Raw genomic sequence first — 16145 nt, forward strand, 5'->3', positions numbered from 1 at the left:
ACTTTGCATGTTAACTTTGCATGTTAACTACACATAGAAGTGTCCTTGATTGCATTACATTTGGTTTTCAGGGCACCTCTCTTTTAGGGTGACTTAGTTTCACCTGTCCATGCAGATGTGATCCAGGGGTGTCAGATAATTAAAGAAGAAAAAGATAATGTAAAGAAAGCCTTTCTTATCATGACTGAGTCCCTGTAAATCTGTTTTATTATCAATTATATTCAATTTTTTATTGAAAACGGCAAAGAGCCCCCTTTCAGAGGAGACCAGGAACATTTCCAGAGCGGGATCAAGGATAGCCCCTTATCAAAAAGACACTTTCATTTTAATATGTCATTATCCGGCTTCCAGACCGGCTGTGTTTTAGAGAGAATCATCAGTAAAGCAGTCTTCCTCTGCATACAGAACGACCACTGATAATAATCCTAGTGGAAATGACCCCCTTGCTCATCATGAACAGAGATCCATCAACTGTTTGACAGGATTAATGTGGTGGGAAATCTTAGAGTATTGGCAACCAGAAAGATGTTCTCTGGGTGTGGCCATCACATCATGGCTGTAGTACTGTGTAAACAACCGGCAGGAATGATACATTCACGGCTGATCTGGGGTCATCTGATTAAACTCAGGCAATTGTGTTTCCAAGTTAATCAAGATGATCAAGACGGTGAAACCACCAAACAATATTTTTCTTTCTGTGTTTTGCATTTGAATGTGTTTATGAGCTCAGAGAGAACCAAACCAATCTTAAGAAATTAAGATGACTATTTGGCCAGCTATGGGTACCATTTTGTCCTCGCAGATAGAGTTTGTGTTTTAAAAAAACCAAACCAAATAAATCATGGAATAATAATATCCACATTTTGGCTTCTTCTTCTTAATCCAAACAACTATGAAAGCCAAACATTTTGGGGCAGATTTCACTAAAATCACACCCAAAAATATATACTATCTTTATATTAACATTGTCTGACTATCTGGTCAATCAGTGTTCATCTTATGATTTCCAAACTGCATACTGTTTTGTTCAAGTTCAATAATAATCTGTATGTGCATTTACTTTGTAATTAAAGTTATTTACTCGTTGCTGTTGTCATCAGCTCCAATGCACATTTTTCACATGACAAAAATATTTTTTTAAGTTTGCCACCCACAAATAAAACTACTTTAAGTATGAAATATATCAGTTATGTTGATAAACATAAATTGTTAATCTTTTCCAATATTCAAAATGTTTTCTTTTCAAAATAACCTATTTCAAAACACTTCTTGCTATCTGTATTGGCCAGTAGCGGCTGGTGGAAAATATTTTTGGTGGGGCTGTTGATATAGTGAGTAAAAAAATTTTGGGGGGGAGAAATTACCCGTTAAATTGGGACTTCTGGTGATGTAATGGCCCCATAAAATCGTGGTTCTAGGGCCAGGAACAACCAGGCTGAGTCTGGCTGAGTATGCTAAACTAGAGAGAGAATCGTTTCAAAATGATGCCGAAGTAACAACATACTGATACCGGATAGTAGAAACCATGAATTAAGGCTTTGACCTGTCTGCAGACAGACGGCAGGCGAAAAACCTTTTAAAATGCGTGTTTTCTAATGGAGATTTGGCTAAGCTAACGTTGTAAATGCTCCGACCGTCCACACTCACAACAACGGCCTATACAGACATAAATAAACCAGCGACTGTATTCGCCATGACACAGACAGTATGTGTTTGTACTTGTTTAACTTTTGTCTAGTTTCTGAACAGATATGAAGAGCTGTGAGCTCTGAGTGCTAAGAGTTAACGGCTGTGTTGTTTTTCTGGGGAGCTCATTGAACGTCATGGCTCCGCCTACACTGCGTTACTATAGATACTACCCCAGTTCCTCTCGAGTCTAAAAAAACAACTCACGTCAACGCACGTAAGCAACGTGGACGCCAACGTGAGCGCCCTCGTGACCAAAATATTTGACGGCGCTGATTGGCTGAAATTATGTTTCGGCGGCACAGTTTACTATTGAGACTTTTGCAACGTGCTGGTTGCTGCTGTTTGGCTCGGGGGCAGCGCCCCGTAATGATAAACTAATGCCAAGGGCAAGGCCAGGCAGGAAACATGTAACTTATCAGTAACTTTAGACATCGTAACACAATTTTTAACAAGATTTTATTGTAGATTATACATTTGACTGATACCAATTGTATGATATTTACCTTGTTCATTAAAAATAAAATATATAAAATATATATATTTTTGAAATATATATTTTTTGAAATATATATTTTTTAATTTAATTTTTTTTTTTGTATGTGGGAAGAGGTGGGGCGGCGCCCCTAGCGCCCCTATGGGCCGGCCGCCACTGATATTGGCGTTTTTACTTTTTCATTGTACGCCAGATTAGTGTATTCATCCTGCTGGTAAAAATAGTATTTTAGGTTCCTGGAAATCCCTTCACTGAAGTGAGTGTGTTTACATGCACACAAATATCCAAGTTATGTGTTGCACACAGTGTTTGAATTACCCATTTGCTTTCGGGGGAGCCCTATTTTTCAGTGCACATCCTGCTACTAAATATATCACAGGCACGTTCTGTTGACTGGCGCAGCAGCGGAGATTCGATCAATTGCTATAAAATCACTCTGCTACTACTACAGACGGTGTCACTACGCCGGCGGCTGTGGCCGTTGTTGAAGCCTCTTCAGGTTCCGCATCGGCAGGCCTCTCCCTCGGTGTGGAAGTTGAGTAAAGTAAGAACGATATTGGCAGATTCTGATTTCACGGATCAATAACTGATGAACAAAACGTTATTCAGACACAAATTACGTCTCATAAGTACCGTGGTAAGGTTGACAACTAATTACAATCACATGTTGATAAAAAAAAGCCAATACGTGCTGTCCTCCAAACTGGACACATTAAATTGGTCTCTTTCCGCAGCCGGAGAAGAAACGAGTGCTCAGGGACCGTCTGCAAAGTGTAACACCGAAAAAAGAGAACACAATAATATTCAATCACTTCACTATTATACAGTATATTACTACCAAACTCACTACACACATCAATAGTCTCCTGATGCTCATACTACAGCAGAGAGTTTGGAAGAATGTGCTTTTGAATAATTTTGGGGAATATTTCTAATGTAAAATCTTCAATAAATATGGTATAATCTTTAATAACGTTACTATTATATTTCTACCAAACTCACCACACACATCAATAGTCTCCTGTTGGTACTACAGCAGAGAGTTTGGAAGAATATGGTTTGGAATACTTTTGGTGAATATTTATACTGTATAATAGTAACGTTATTGAAGATGATGCCATGTTTATTGAAGATTTTACATTAGAAATATTCACCAAAATTATTCAAGAGCACATTCTTCCAAACTCTCTGCTGTAGTATGACCAACAGGAGACTGTTGATGTGTGTTGTGAGTTTGGTAGAAATATACTGTACAAATGTGAAGTGATTGAATATTATTTTATTCTCTTTTTTCGGAGTTGGACTTTGCAGACGGTCGTTTCTTCTCCGGCAGCGGATAGAGACCAATGTAATGTGTGCAGTTTGGAGGACAGCACGTATTGGCTTTTTTTTATTTATCAAAATGTGATTGTAGTTCGTTGTCAACCTTACCACGGTACTTAGGAGACATACTTTGTGTCTGAACAACGTTTTGTTCATGAGTTATTGATCCGTGAAATCTGAATCTGCCAATATCGTTCCAACTTTACTCAACTCGGTGAGTAGCTGTCAAACTCGACCCTAACGCCGCTTACAGCCGGCCAACTAAAAGTTGTTTTCCGTTCATGTTGTCATTTTTAGACTCCTTTGCTTCTTTGCTTGTGAATCCAAAATCTGCGAGGCAAGGCTGTTTTCGTTTTGCCATATTTTTTATCACAAAGCCAGAGCCGGCATCGCCTGCCGTAACCATAGCAACGTAAGTAGCGTAACGTAAAGAATGCAGCGCCGCCACGTATAGATGGCAACACCCAGAAATATTCACAAATATAAAACAAATATTCAGAAACTGTAATGAACTATAACTATTATTTATTTCAAGAGCTTTTATTTACAGAAACTCAACATTTCTAATCTGTGTGACACAAATATGCACGATTGTTTTGGGCTCCCCCTATTTATCTCAAAGTCGGCCTTCAGGGGAGCTCCCTCCCTCTTCGGGGGAGCCAAGCTCCCTTGGCTCCCCGCCATTTCGAACAGTGGTTGCACATGTAAACTTCACATCCTGGATTTAGAAACTTGGAGACACAGAATCAGCTTTATCTCATTGGCCTAGAATGTGTAACCATACAAGGACATTGACTTTACTCTCAATTTACTTACACACAGTTCTAAGAAAAACATTTAAGGTAGATAAATAGGGTACAGTTACACATTAACATCTAACTTTCATTTCTACATTAACCTTGAAAACTAAATTGTGCAGAATGATAAGATTAAATATTAATGTAACAGGTAATATGCATGAAGTTGGTATTATGTACAGTATATTCATGTGCACATGTCTATAAATAGAATCAGTGTGCTAAGATGTATTTTTGACTGTGGTAATTGAAAGTGTGTGTTTACTTGAATAGGCTATGAATTGTATGATGTATAATATGTAGCGGTGGCCGAAGATGTACTCAAATAAATATTCCAATATGAAAATACAAATTGATAATTATTTAAGGTCGTATATAAAAAATGTTAAAGGAAAACCTTATCCTTTTTTCCATTAGATACATTCAAAATCACTAGATTAGAGATACATGTTGTTCACTGGACAAGGCAATATTGAAAGAAAATCTGAAAAGTGAAAAATTCCAGACATATGTAATGGTGTAAGAAGTACAATAATGAGATTTTTTGTGAAGTAGATGAATCATTTGTGTAAAATGGCAATACAGGTACGTAGAATGTGCACAGTATTGAGTAAATCTTCCTTTATTTGGTTTTGAAGCTGCTGTGATCTGATTGGTCGGGCCAGCACGTTGTGGGCGGGGTTTACTTTGTGGCTGCTGTGCATTATGAAGGCAATGACAGCATGGACTCGCGCTGCTTAGGGAGAGAAATGCTCCACAATCCAGAGGGGGAACTTTTAACTGAACTGAAGCTTGGACACCAGACTAACGCTCACATGGATACTAAACCGGGTCGACAAGTATTTTAATATCGATATCTTTCAGCAACGTCGTGACTTTGTTTTTACTTGGTCAGAAAAAAGTGTGGTATCCTTTTATGGGCTCAAAACGAAAATGAATTGACAGGACAGGTGCGTGGACAGGTTAATTAATAACTGCGCTTCGTTTTGACGTTATTATTGCTTTCAAATTGGTGATATTAGTTTATTTAAAATGGAGCAGAAACATTGTTTTTCGTGTGGAAGTGAGTCGTCGTCGTCCGGTTCAAACACCTTGTCCGAGGGGGAAGAAATGTCGCCTGTGGTGCACATCAAAGTTTCTGCAGATGATGGACACAACTCGGACTCGGAAAGTGTCCTCGAGGAAGAGGACGACGACAACGACACTCCGACAATGGATGAAGAAAGTGAAGACGAAGACGAAAAGGTAAACACGATAAAACCCCTGCATGTGTGAAGTGTGGGCAAATACAATACAATACAAATGAGCTGTGAGGACCACAAGGTTAAATGTGGCGTGCCAGTAATCCTCCTAATCCATTTAACGCTTCTGGAGACCGTACTAAACTCCATGAATTTAGCTCCTGCTGTCAAAACATTTGTAAACAACAGCCTGCATCAGCTCAGTGTCTCAGCTCAGGTTTGGGTGTGTGCACATGTCATGAAGTCAGAGGAGCACATAGTCTAAGTTTAATTCATGCTCTGTGCTTTCTTGACTTCATACCTTCCATTTAGATTCACAACAAGTCATACTTATCATTAGTCTCAGTTCTTTCATGCAGGATGTGAACTGATGCACTGCTCTCTGTTTTGACCATGACGAGTCCTGAGTCATTTACTCTAATGGAGGCTTGCCATATGGGTGTTTATACTTGTTTTTCATTGCCTAATAGCACTAGTTTGTGCCTGTCATACAGTAATACATTTCTGATTAAAACATATTCTATGTGAGGCATGACAGTGTTTTTATAAACCTGTTTCAAAACAGAGGCCGGAAATGATGTTAGTGTTGTTGCTCAATTTGCACAACATAAACACACTTAATGAATGTATTAGAATATCAAAATACAACAGTTCTGCTATAAAAATGAAAGTTATTTTTTTTTTAAATACTGTTCTAAAGAGGTTCTCATTCAAATATTGTCATTTTTTAGGTTTGTATAGCATGGTATTGATAGGCATTTCTAATATTTAAACCACCCCATTCATATCACGAAGGGTAGACTAAATATAAGACACATCACTCAGTCTAACAGAAACATAATTCAACGCAACCACCTAATACAACCTCTGGAAACATATCTTGAAGGATTCTGAAAATGCCATTTTATCAGTGGTGTTTTTAAAACATGTTCTGGCTTTTCCGGGATTTATTTATTTTTTGCTTGGATTTTTGTAACTGTGACAGCGATGTAATGGTAGTAGCCTACATGAGATGCAAAACTGGGTCCTGCCCATATGCAGTCTATGGTCTTGCCACACTAATTGTATAGAGGAGCAAGCGGTTGTTGTTGTGTTTATTCAGGAAACAGATGGAACGAATGAGGAAGAAAAAATCCATGCCTCAGCCATTTCGTTTTTATTACACTTCTGCAGACTGGTTAGACTGGCTCAGATGAGCACAAAGCAGTATGAGGCCATCAGGGTGTGTTAATTATGCTCGCAGACTAATATACCTTTTTCAAAATATAATATTATGCAACATGACCTGCAGGCTATAGGTGTGGCAGACTTTCATCCAATATAAAATCCAACATAAGCAACGTGAGAAAACGGAAGCTTTTGCAACATTACTCACGGGTTACTTCACAATTTTTTTCACTAATTCTGAATGCGAGCTCATATCTGTACTTTTAGGCATTGTGCATCATGACTCTAAGAACTGAATAATTGATTTGTCATGGAAGTTACCATTGTACAGACTTGCATAAAAGGCACCAGATTGCATTTACTGTGAGGAAAATACAAGTATAAACCTGAAGTGACATACCCTGGGCCTGGGGTGGTGTCATGTTTGCTAACACTTTTGCTTTGCTAATTAGACTTGACTAAAGAACAGTTTATTAGCTTAATAGAGCTGAGCTTTCACAGACGATAGGGAAGGCGCAGGAAAAGCATGTTTACTGGTTTCTTGTTTCATCCTATCTTAAAGTAAACTATTCTTATCATTAAAACAAATACTGTACATTTGGCTGAAATACATGTTTTTCCACAGCAAGTGAAATATGATTCCCCCAAAATATTCTTTCTAAAATTACACCACAGACGTCAAAAGCAAAAGTCAGAGCGGCTTGTATAAAATGAACCCTGTGCCCTTTTCTCTTGATCCCTTTTTAATACGTCAGTTTGAAGTTAATTTAACACCAGCGACCCCTCTGTCGCCGCTGGCCACTGAAGATGAGATGTAATTTGGCCTGCACTAAATACAGACGTCCACAAAGCAGGTAAGCTGACCTGACAGCCACTAGCAGCCTCTCAGTGTATTACTACAGGGATAATCAAGGAACCCTGACCTTCGAACTCTGTCTCGCTGCGGAGTTAAAGTGGGAAAGGATTCTGAGAACTTGTATGACGTCTCTGTTACAGACTTAGCCTCGTGCAGTGTTTCAAGGAATGAGATGCTTACTACAGTGGCACTTCACAGATTTTTCCACGGTGTTATCTTCACAAAATCTCAGTGTGGTTGGATCTTTGTTCATCCCTGACGTCTGAATCAGTCCAGCGTCGTGGGCAGTGACAGAGAACATTGACTACAGGATGAGATTAGCCCACACATGATCTTTTTCTACATGCACACAATAAAAAAACACATAGATTAAAATAAGAAGCATACAGTCCAGATTTGACCAAGGAACACAGAACGTGAACTCATTGCATTTCATTACATGCATTCGTTTGAGATTAGTGTCAGTAGCAGGTAATCGCTTAAGTCTTCTTGTGTAAGAATTCATTTTTCGTCAAAGTCAAGTGTACATTTGTTTTTGCCTCCGTTAGACTAATACATCAATCGTTAAAGCATTGAAGCTCTATTTATTGTATTAGACCAAGGAACAATGTATTGATTTTAGAGAAAATGATAAGCAGATTCATCAAATCCAGAAGACAGAAGTTGTGAAAAATACCCATCACAACTTCCAAGAGAGCAAAGACGTGGCCTTAAATCACTATTGTTGCAGGAACAACACCAAAACCAAAATATTTGAATAATGTATGACACCACAAGTAGCAAGTCCCAGATAAGCTGGAACCAGAGAATATTGTTCATAATTTAAAGGTACATTTACCATAGAATATAAGCCTTACAAAAAACAATGTTTAGGTCCTCCCTTGATTGTCATGGCTGAACATGACTTGAGGATTTATGATGTGCTTTAGCTGGCGGTAGGACTATTAAAGAGAGTTTCAGATCATATTTGTGCCTAACAAGTATTACGAGTCTGGCCCACTGCTTGCCAAGGTTTACAATCTGTCAGTGTGTTAATCATTGCTGCTATTCCCCCCCCCCCCCCCCCATAATCATAAATTCTCTGTTCCCATGCTGTCTCATCTCTACCTCTCATGTTGTAGCACGGTATGGGGAATGCCACTTGTGTTTTGCTAAACCCCACAATTTCCTATTTGGTTTTCTTGCATTTATGTGCTGCTGCAACAACAAATGTATTTCCCACAGAGGATCAGGATTAGTCTGTGTTCAACCCTCAATATTATACTTTCAGCATGTAATGCATTACATTTCAAACCAGTTTTCCCACCACAGTATGATGGGTAATACAAACTTGAAGTGGGCTGGCTATTTTTGCACAGATCAGAGAACATCTTGCAACAACAGTGATTATCCCTGTTCTTCCCACATGCCAGGTTATCTTCTAGGTGTTTGTATAGTACAGTAGTTACTTTACAATCAGGTGGATTATCTTCAGTACACAGAGCGAGCAAAAACTGAATGGCTTCCTCAGTGGTGTGGGCTTAAATGGAACATGCATTGCGTCATGCACTGCCAATACCAGCCCAGAACACAGTTAGATGTTGAGCTTAGTGATCTTAAAGGTGACCTATCATGCAAAATGCACTTTTGTACGTCTTTTGTACATGAATATGTGTCCCCGGTGTTCCAGGGAACTCACCAAGTGTCAGAAAACACAGCCCTCTCTCTTTTCCTCGATACCCAAATCTCTAAAAAAGGGGCTGCAACAGATCTGATACAGACTGATCCAGATTTGAACACTTCTATGACGTCACAGAAGTGGCGCTACGGCTATTGGGCCAACTCCACCAATCAGGAGGAGACAGCCACGGGCATTGCCATTCGAAAGCGCTGGAGACGCTGTAGTACATATGCCAGGCCTGTAGATGGTGCTGTTCTCACAGAATCAGCCCATGCAAAGACAGTGTTAAATTGAGCGAAATGAGTAATGGCTAAAATGCATGATCTGTTTGGTATTTTGAAAAATAAAAAGTATAAATATGCCTTATATAGGTATGGTCCTACACTATATTATTCAAATATAGCATGATAGGTCCACTTTAAGCAGCTATTTGTATTTTTATAAAAACAATGGGAAATGGATGGCTTGTACTGAGGCAACAAACTGAGTGTTATCATCTGTATCTGCAGCTCCCCTCAACTTTACGGAGATTAATAGTGATTCTCTTTTATTTAAATGTTTTGTTTAATCTTTCTTATCTCAAAGCATCATTTTCAGAGAGCATCTATTTTCAATGAGAAAGCTTTTAAAACCCATGCATGTCATTCATGCAGGTTGCATAGTTTCTCCATTACATTTATTGCAGGTCTATTTGTTCTTCTTTTCCTATACTTGGTTGCTGTGACACTGTGATTTATTATGCTGATTCTATAGTACATCCATTAACTTCTCAACACCATGTTCGCACAGGTGTGTATCACACTCAGTGATGTGCTTTATGGAGCATTCAAATCATTTACTGATCGGGACAGATAACAAATGACTTCCCTCAAAGCAAGGCCAGGCAGGTTGATTTATGGAGCATGTCAATAACAAGGCAATTCAAAGTGCTTTACAATACATGATAAAAACATTGCAAAAGAAACACATTATAAAGTGATATTTAAATATGAAATACAAAACTGAGAAAGTCTTTACTCAAACCGTTTTTTCTGAGCACTTTATTAGAATGAACTGGCCCAGTCCTTTTTCTTTTTTTTAAAATGGGAACTAACCATGTGTGACAACTGGCACTGGGCAAACTCCATTAACTGGAGAATCGACTGGACAGCGTTGTTGAAATGGAGCAGCTCTGTTTAGGTTAGCCGGACTCTCATTTATCTCATGAAACACATGTTCATATGCTCTGGCTATGTTTAGCATACAAGGACACTTTGTGGGGGGAGATTTATGTGTTTAAAAAGGCCTGAATGATAAAGATAAATGGAGGCTGACAAAAATGTTTTTATATTCACATGTTTACAATACCACCATAACCTTTCTCTAACCATGTGCTCAATTTGAACACAGTTACTCATTGTTTATGCATACAGTCAGCTGCTGTTTATAGAAAGGTCATTGCTCCACATTCACTGCTAGCGTTAGCTTAGTGTTGTGGACGGTTGAACAAGCTATTTGAAGATGATGGCTTGCTTTCTGGTTGTTTGTATTTTTGTAATTGTAAACATATATTGGATTTATATGTGAAACCATACCATAGATTGAGAGATAAAAACAATGATTAATTGATAGTTTAAATAGTCTTCATTGTGCAATACTCAGCCACTACGATAGCTGACATGTTTTATGCTGTACAAGGTTCTTCACTGAACATTGTTAACGGTTTTAAAAGTGGCCACTGATCTTGGCTGTGTTTATTTATCTCGTTCAATCGATACACTAGTACAGGGTGTCCGCGGGGTCTTAGAAAGTATTACAAGTTGATAAATCAATTTAGCGAAAATTAAGGCTATTAAAAAGTATTAAACGGCATTTTCCAAGGTATTAAGAAGTCCCACAGCAACGACAACATGAAACACCCTTTAATTTACTGAAACGACATGTCGGGAAACCCCCTCAAGGCGGCCCCATGCATAGCGCGCTGTAAAATGCTGCTTCTTATTTTAAGTTTCGTTGCCTTGCTCCGCTCTGTGGGGGGGGGGGGGGGGGGGTCCCAAGGTGTGTAGACCGGCATACGCAACGCTCTGGGGGTCCAACGGCTCCGTGTGTAAGCCCTATATGATCTTTTTCTGATAACGATGAAATAGCCCGCCTCCCTCTCCCCACGTCTCCTGCTGCTGCTGAAGAGGGTGAGGAAAAGAGAGGCAGGCACCGTTTATTAAATATTATTATACAGAGAGCAGAGTCGTTATCAATTTGTTTTAATGCTCAATAAATAACAAGGAAGACCTCTGATCGGCAATTTTCTAATTTTGTACGGAAGATTTAAACTTTAACGGACATGTTGACCGGCGGAACATTTTTTTTAACGGAAACTCTGCCGCACGGTTCCCTCGTCCCTTGGAAGAGGCGGAGAGGTGGGTGTTTTTCATCTGCTGGTGGACTACCTGAGAGATATACAGCAGGAGAACACGCCGTCCACCGCGGAGAATAAACAGAAGGGCAACCATGGCAACCATGCTCCAGGGTCTTCTTCGCTGCTTTTGGTGTATTTTGTGACGGCAGCAGCGCCACTTACAGGCCTGGCATATGTACTACAGCGTTTCCAGCGGTCTAGTGTGAACGGACACATTAATGAATCGAATGCGTGTGAACGGAATACTTTTTTGCGTTTGCGTATGCGTTTTACCGTATGCGTCCTCGTGGGGCGGGGTCTAAGCCAAATTATATCCGGTCACAAAGATCTGCTATTTTAAAGTAAAGTCAACACATATCGACCCTAAATATAGTCTATATTAAGAACGAGAAAAGTCTTAACATATATATCGTTTTTTGTAAACATATGACAAATGTGTGAGGGTGATGACGTCAGAGCATCGTCCTATGTGCCAGGGCTTAGCCCCGGACCGCCCCAGCCCAATTTAACCCCTGGGTATTTGTGAGGGAGCTCCTATTTGGCATTACCCCGCTGAAGCTCACCAAAGTTTAATATAATTCATAGTTCAAAGTTTTGTCAATTGTTTTGTTTATTGGTAAAATACTGGTTTCTAATGGTTTCTGAGGAGTTTTACTGGAATGAAAGAGCACAGAGTACAGAAGCAACAAAGCAGCATACTGCATTAAACCTGACCTTCACAGAGAGGTTGAAGTTCATGTGGAGAGGAGGCTACAGTTGTCTGTCTGCACTCTGTTTAGTTGTGCTATTTTACAATCAATATAGTCAATGTGAGGTAAAGTGTGTAACCAATTTAACCGGTTAGAACTCAAAGTTGCGATGAGGTCTTAAAATGTATGGAAAGGGTCTTAAAAAAGGTCTTAAAAGGTATTAAATTTGACTTCAGGATTCCTGCATATACCCTGTAGTAACACTGTACACACACTGTTTGGGATTATGGCAGCCTTTTTATACAGATACTTTGCAATACTGCCCTTCAGAATTACTCTTAAGTTGTTCTTTTTACATTTCTGAGATAGATGGAGACTACATTTCTGATTTGAAGTCAGGAAATCCACATTTATCAGTTTGTGGATTAATTGTGTTAATGGTGAGTAACTAAAAGCCATCAAAACGTGGCTTTTTAAAGATGCAAGAAAATACGCTTCAAATGTTACCATTGCAATCATTTTCAGGCAAATCAACTTACCTTGGGGATTCAAATAAGAAATTGATCATTCAATCCAGGATTTAATAACAAAGATTTTCAATATATGTTCAGCGGGTATTCTTCATTAAGTTGTATTTTAACAAAGTCAAACTGCTAGTAATATCTATTTCCTTTCCACCATCTGCCTAAATCTTATATAATATGTTTGTGTATTTTATGAAGGCCTGTTCCCTAAAACTGGAAGGGTAACTGTCATGCTTTGCAGTGGTGCTCTTCATGTGTCAATATTTGCTTCAGTTAAAAAATGTTTGACTTTCTCTTTGCAATAGTTCTGTTTCTATACCCCTAAATAAGCAGCCATTTATTTGAGCAGGCTGCCAGTCAGGGACATCCAACGTCAGCATGCTTTGTGTGAAAGACCCTTTTCACTTCTAATGTGACTGTTTCTAGGATCCATCTCTGGTTTCTGCTGCTGTGAATGCATGCACATACGGGTTTCCTTTAATAGGTCATTTAACAGTTTGTTATGACTTAGCCTTTGATACAGGACCTTAAGTTTGTTGGTTCCTAAGTAAAATGTCTCTTGGTCGGAATTTACCGGTATGTCAGTGTTCATCTTCAGAGGGAAGCAAGGTAAGAGACTCCTGATTGAAATACGAAATAGGGTGAACGTTTAAAGTTCCTCTAATATATTTCTTAATGTGTTATTCCTTATATTGTTTGCATGTAAAGTTTTTTTTGTAATTGCCTGTGAGTGGATAGACTTACATGTATACCAACATATATGTCATTAAGGTTATTGTATCTTTTAATAATGATGTTTTGCTGTAAGAAGAGAATATGTGCAAAATCAAGCTGCTGTTTACAATAGTTTGGCTCAAATCATAACCAAAAAACAAAACAACGACATTATGTACCATGGTTGAAAAAAACCCACCCTGTTTGTTCCCAGATGCACATCATGATCAAAATATAATCCGTTTTTTCATGGACTCAAGCCTTTTTGGTTCACCAGATTTGATGGAATGCATACAATAATCATCTAAGGCACTATGCTCAAATGCAGGAAGACATAATGCATGGCTTAATCATTCACATGCTGAACAAAATAAATCCTGTCCATCATCTGAAATAGGAGGAGAAAAGCACGGCTGTCTTCCCAAGATCTTGTCAACACAGGAAGCTCAATTCCCCTGTGAGAGCACATCACGTTATATCACTGAAATCCAAAGCTTTCCTTTAGCTAATGAAAGGATATTGTCAGTGTGAGGAGAACAATAAAGTGTCCATCGGGTGACATAAAATATGGAGGACGCTGTGGACAGCTTTGATCTTAGAGAGTTATTAGGATTTAGGCCTTGGGACTTGTGTGTTTTTCTCCTTATGAGTAAACACTAAGAGCGTCAGTGCAGAGGGTAAGGGAAGAAGGATTTGGGCCAGAGGGGAGTTCAGGGAGAGTTGAAGTAGACAGATGTTGGTTGACGAGGTCAGCCAGAATATAGTTTGTTTTACTGCAGTTGACCCTGAGAAAAAGAGTGATGAACATGTTCTCTATCTGAAGACTTCATTGAGTAAAGTTCACAAACATCTAAGCGTGGCATGAAATGACCATGGCATTGAATACACACCATGTGATTATTTTGAATGCTCCTTCAAAGGAAGTTATGAGGAAACTCTCCTTTTTTAGTACTGACATCAACAGCAGCAAGCTCTTATTCTTCTCTTTTAAAAAACGTTGCTCAAACCCTCCCCCAAAATAGTAAAGTCCCATCTAATACCATGAAGTATCAGCATCATTATTCAAAATCTGCACGGCTAAGCAGCCCTTGCCCCGCACTCTTTTTGAGTCCAGGACGCATGTTCATGGGTCACAAACAGGAAGAAATTCTTTGTAACAGGGGTCACCATGTCCCATGAGCCACAGGAATCTGTTTTCTGATTGGCTGCGGATACTTCCTGGCCACGAAAGTTAAACTATTCCCAACATTTATTTTGGTCGCACTTCGTCGCAGAATCAAAACAGCCACAGCACGCTGAGGTCAGAGCGGCCTGCGCAGCCTCCCATACACATTGCAACTTTCTGCAAGCCCATTCTGTGTTCAATATAATGCAGACTTGGTTCAATTACATTTTGTCAGTCAATTGGAAAAGTGTTTTGAACATAATAGTTTGATTTGAAACGTCTGGTTGGTTGATGACTTTGCACTCTGAGATAGGGCTGCACGATTTTGGGAAAAAATCTAATTGCGATTTTTCGGACAAATATTGCGATTTGCGATATTTGTTTTTAAGCGACCCAACGGAAATGCGGCCATATCTCCAGCTAGGAAGGTCACATCAACATGCTCCCGTCTCTAGCACCCCCGCAACCCGAGCTACGAGTGAAAGAACTAAACTTACATGAAACTTCCATTGGGTTGCTTTAAAGTCAAGCTTCAGTTTAAAATTCACCCTGTAATAGATGTAAAACATGTGATGGAGCATTACTAACCTGACTCAGATGGTTTGTTTTACCAAACCATCCAGGAGAGTTCCATTGGAAGCCATTTGGAAAAGTATTTCAAAAATACTTGGCAGGTGATTGGATCAATCTGTCTATCACCTTCTATCATGGGCCACTTCTGATTGGTTAACAATGGCTGGTACATGTGGAGCACAGCACTTCTGATTGGTGTGGATGACTGACACACAAGAAGAAAAAGCAGGCTTTGCGATTTGATAATCGCATCTTTTCACATTTCGATTTAAAATCGATTAATCTTTCAGCCCTACTCTGAGACAATAAAATACCAGCCATGATGAAGTTCAATGATATAATATGCACCACTCTGCGTGTGGTGTGCTTTTAAATGGAACAACATGGAAGCACACATATTTTGGTTTTAAAAACTGCATGTAATGCATTTGTGTGGGCGACAGTTGTGGCTCCTGGCATGGTTTTTGGTTGTTCTGTCTGTCCTGTTCTCTTTAATGTATTCAAGTTTGGTCCAAGCGTCTGCAATTGAGCATATTCTGATTAGATATTGTTGGTCAACTGTCACTGTAACCACACAAAACAAGTTCTTGCCACAACTCAATAATTCATCAAACCAAGTACAATGATTTATATATATAAAAAAAAAAGTCTAATTGTTTGACAGAATGGTGAAGCATTGACATTTAGGACAGACACTGATGTAGACCTTAACCTTGCTTGGCGGAGCAACACTCAGTTGAGTTTACAATCTAGATAAATGTGTAAGCTTGTGTGAAAAACAAATGTGATTTAGATTATTACTAATCCTTGTTATTCTCAGTTGTTGGTCAGAAAAGGATATGACAGAAAAACAATGGCA

At 39.1% G+C, this 16145-nt stretch overlaps 1 protein-coding gene across 8 annotated transcripts in view; it reads left to right on the forward strand.

Moving 5' to 3' along the window:
• The first annotated feature begins 5043 nt into the window (after nucleotides 1-5043).
• The window catches only part of mast4 (microtubule associated serine/threonine kinase family member 4), a 92356-nt gene continuing 81254 nt past the window's right edge, over nucleotides 5044-16145 (forward strand). For 7 of the 8 annotated variants that reach the window (XM_079658659.1, XM_079658660.1, XM_079658661.1 and 4 more), the window contains exon 1: nucleotides 5045-5547. In XM_079658659.1, the coding sequence (XP_079514785.1) occupies nucleotides 5335-5547 (213 nt within the window). In that variant the 5' untranslated portion in view covers nucleotides 5045-5334. Of the gene's footprint in view, nucleotides 5548-16145 lie in introns of all 8 variants that reach the window. The other variant, XM_079658649.1, reaches the window with a different exon arrangement.

Source organism: Notothenia rossii, assembly GCF_949606895.1.
Source record: "Notothenia rossii genome assembly, chromosome: 11".
Lineage (NCBI taxonomy): Eukaryota > Metazoa > Chordata > Actinopteri > Perciformes > Nototheniidae > Notothenia > Notothenia rossii.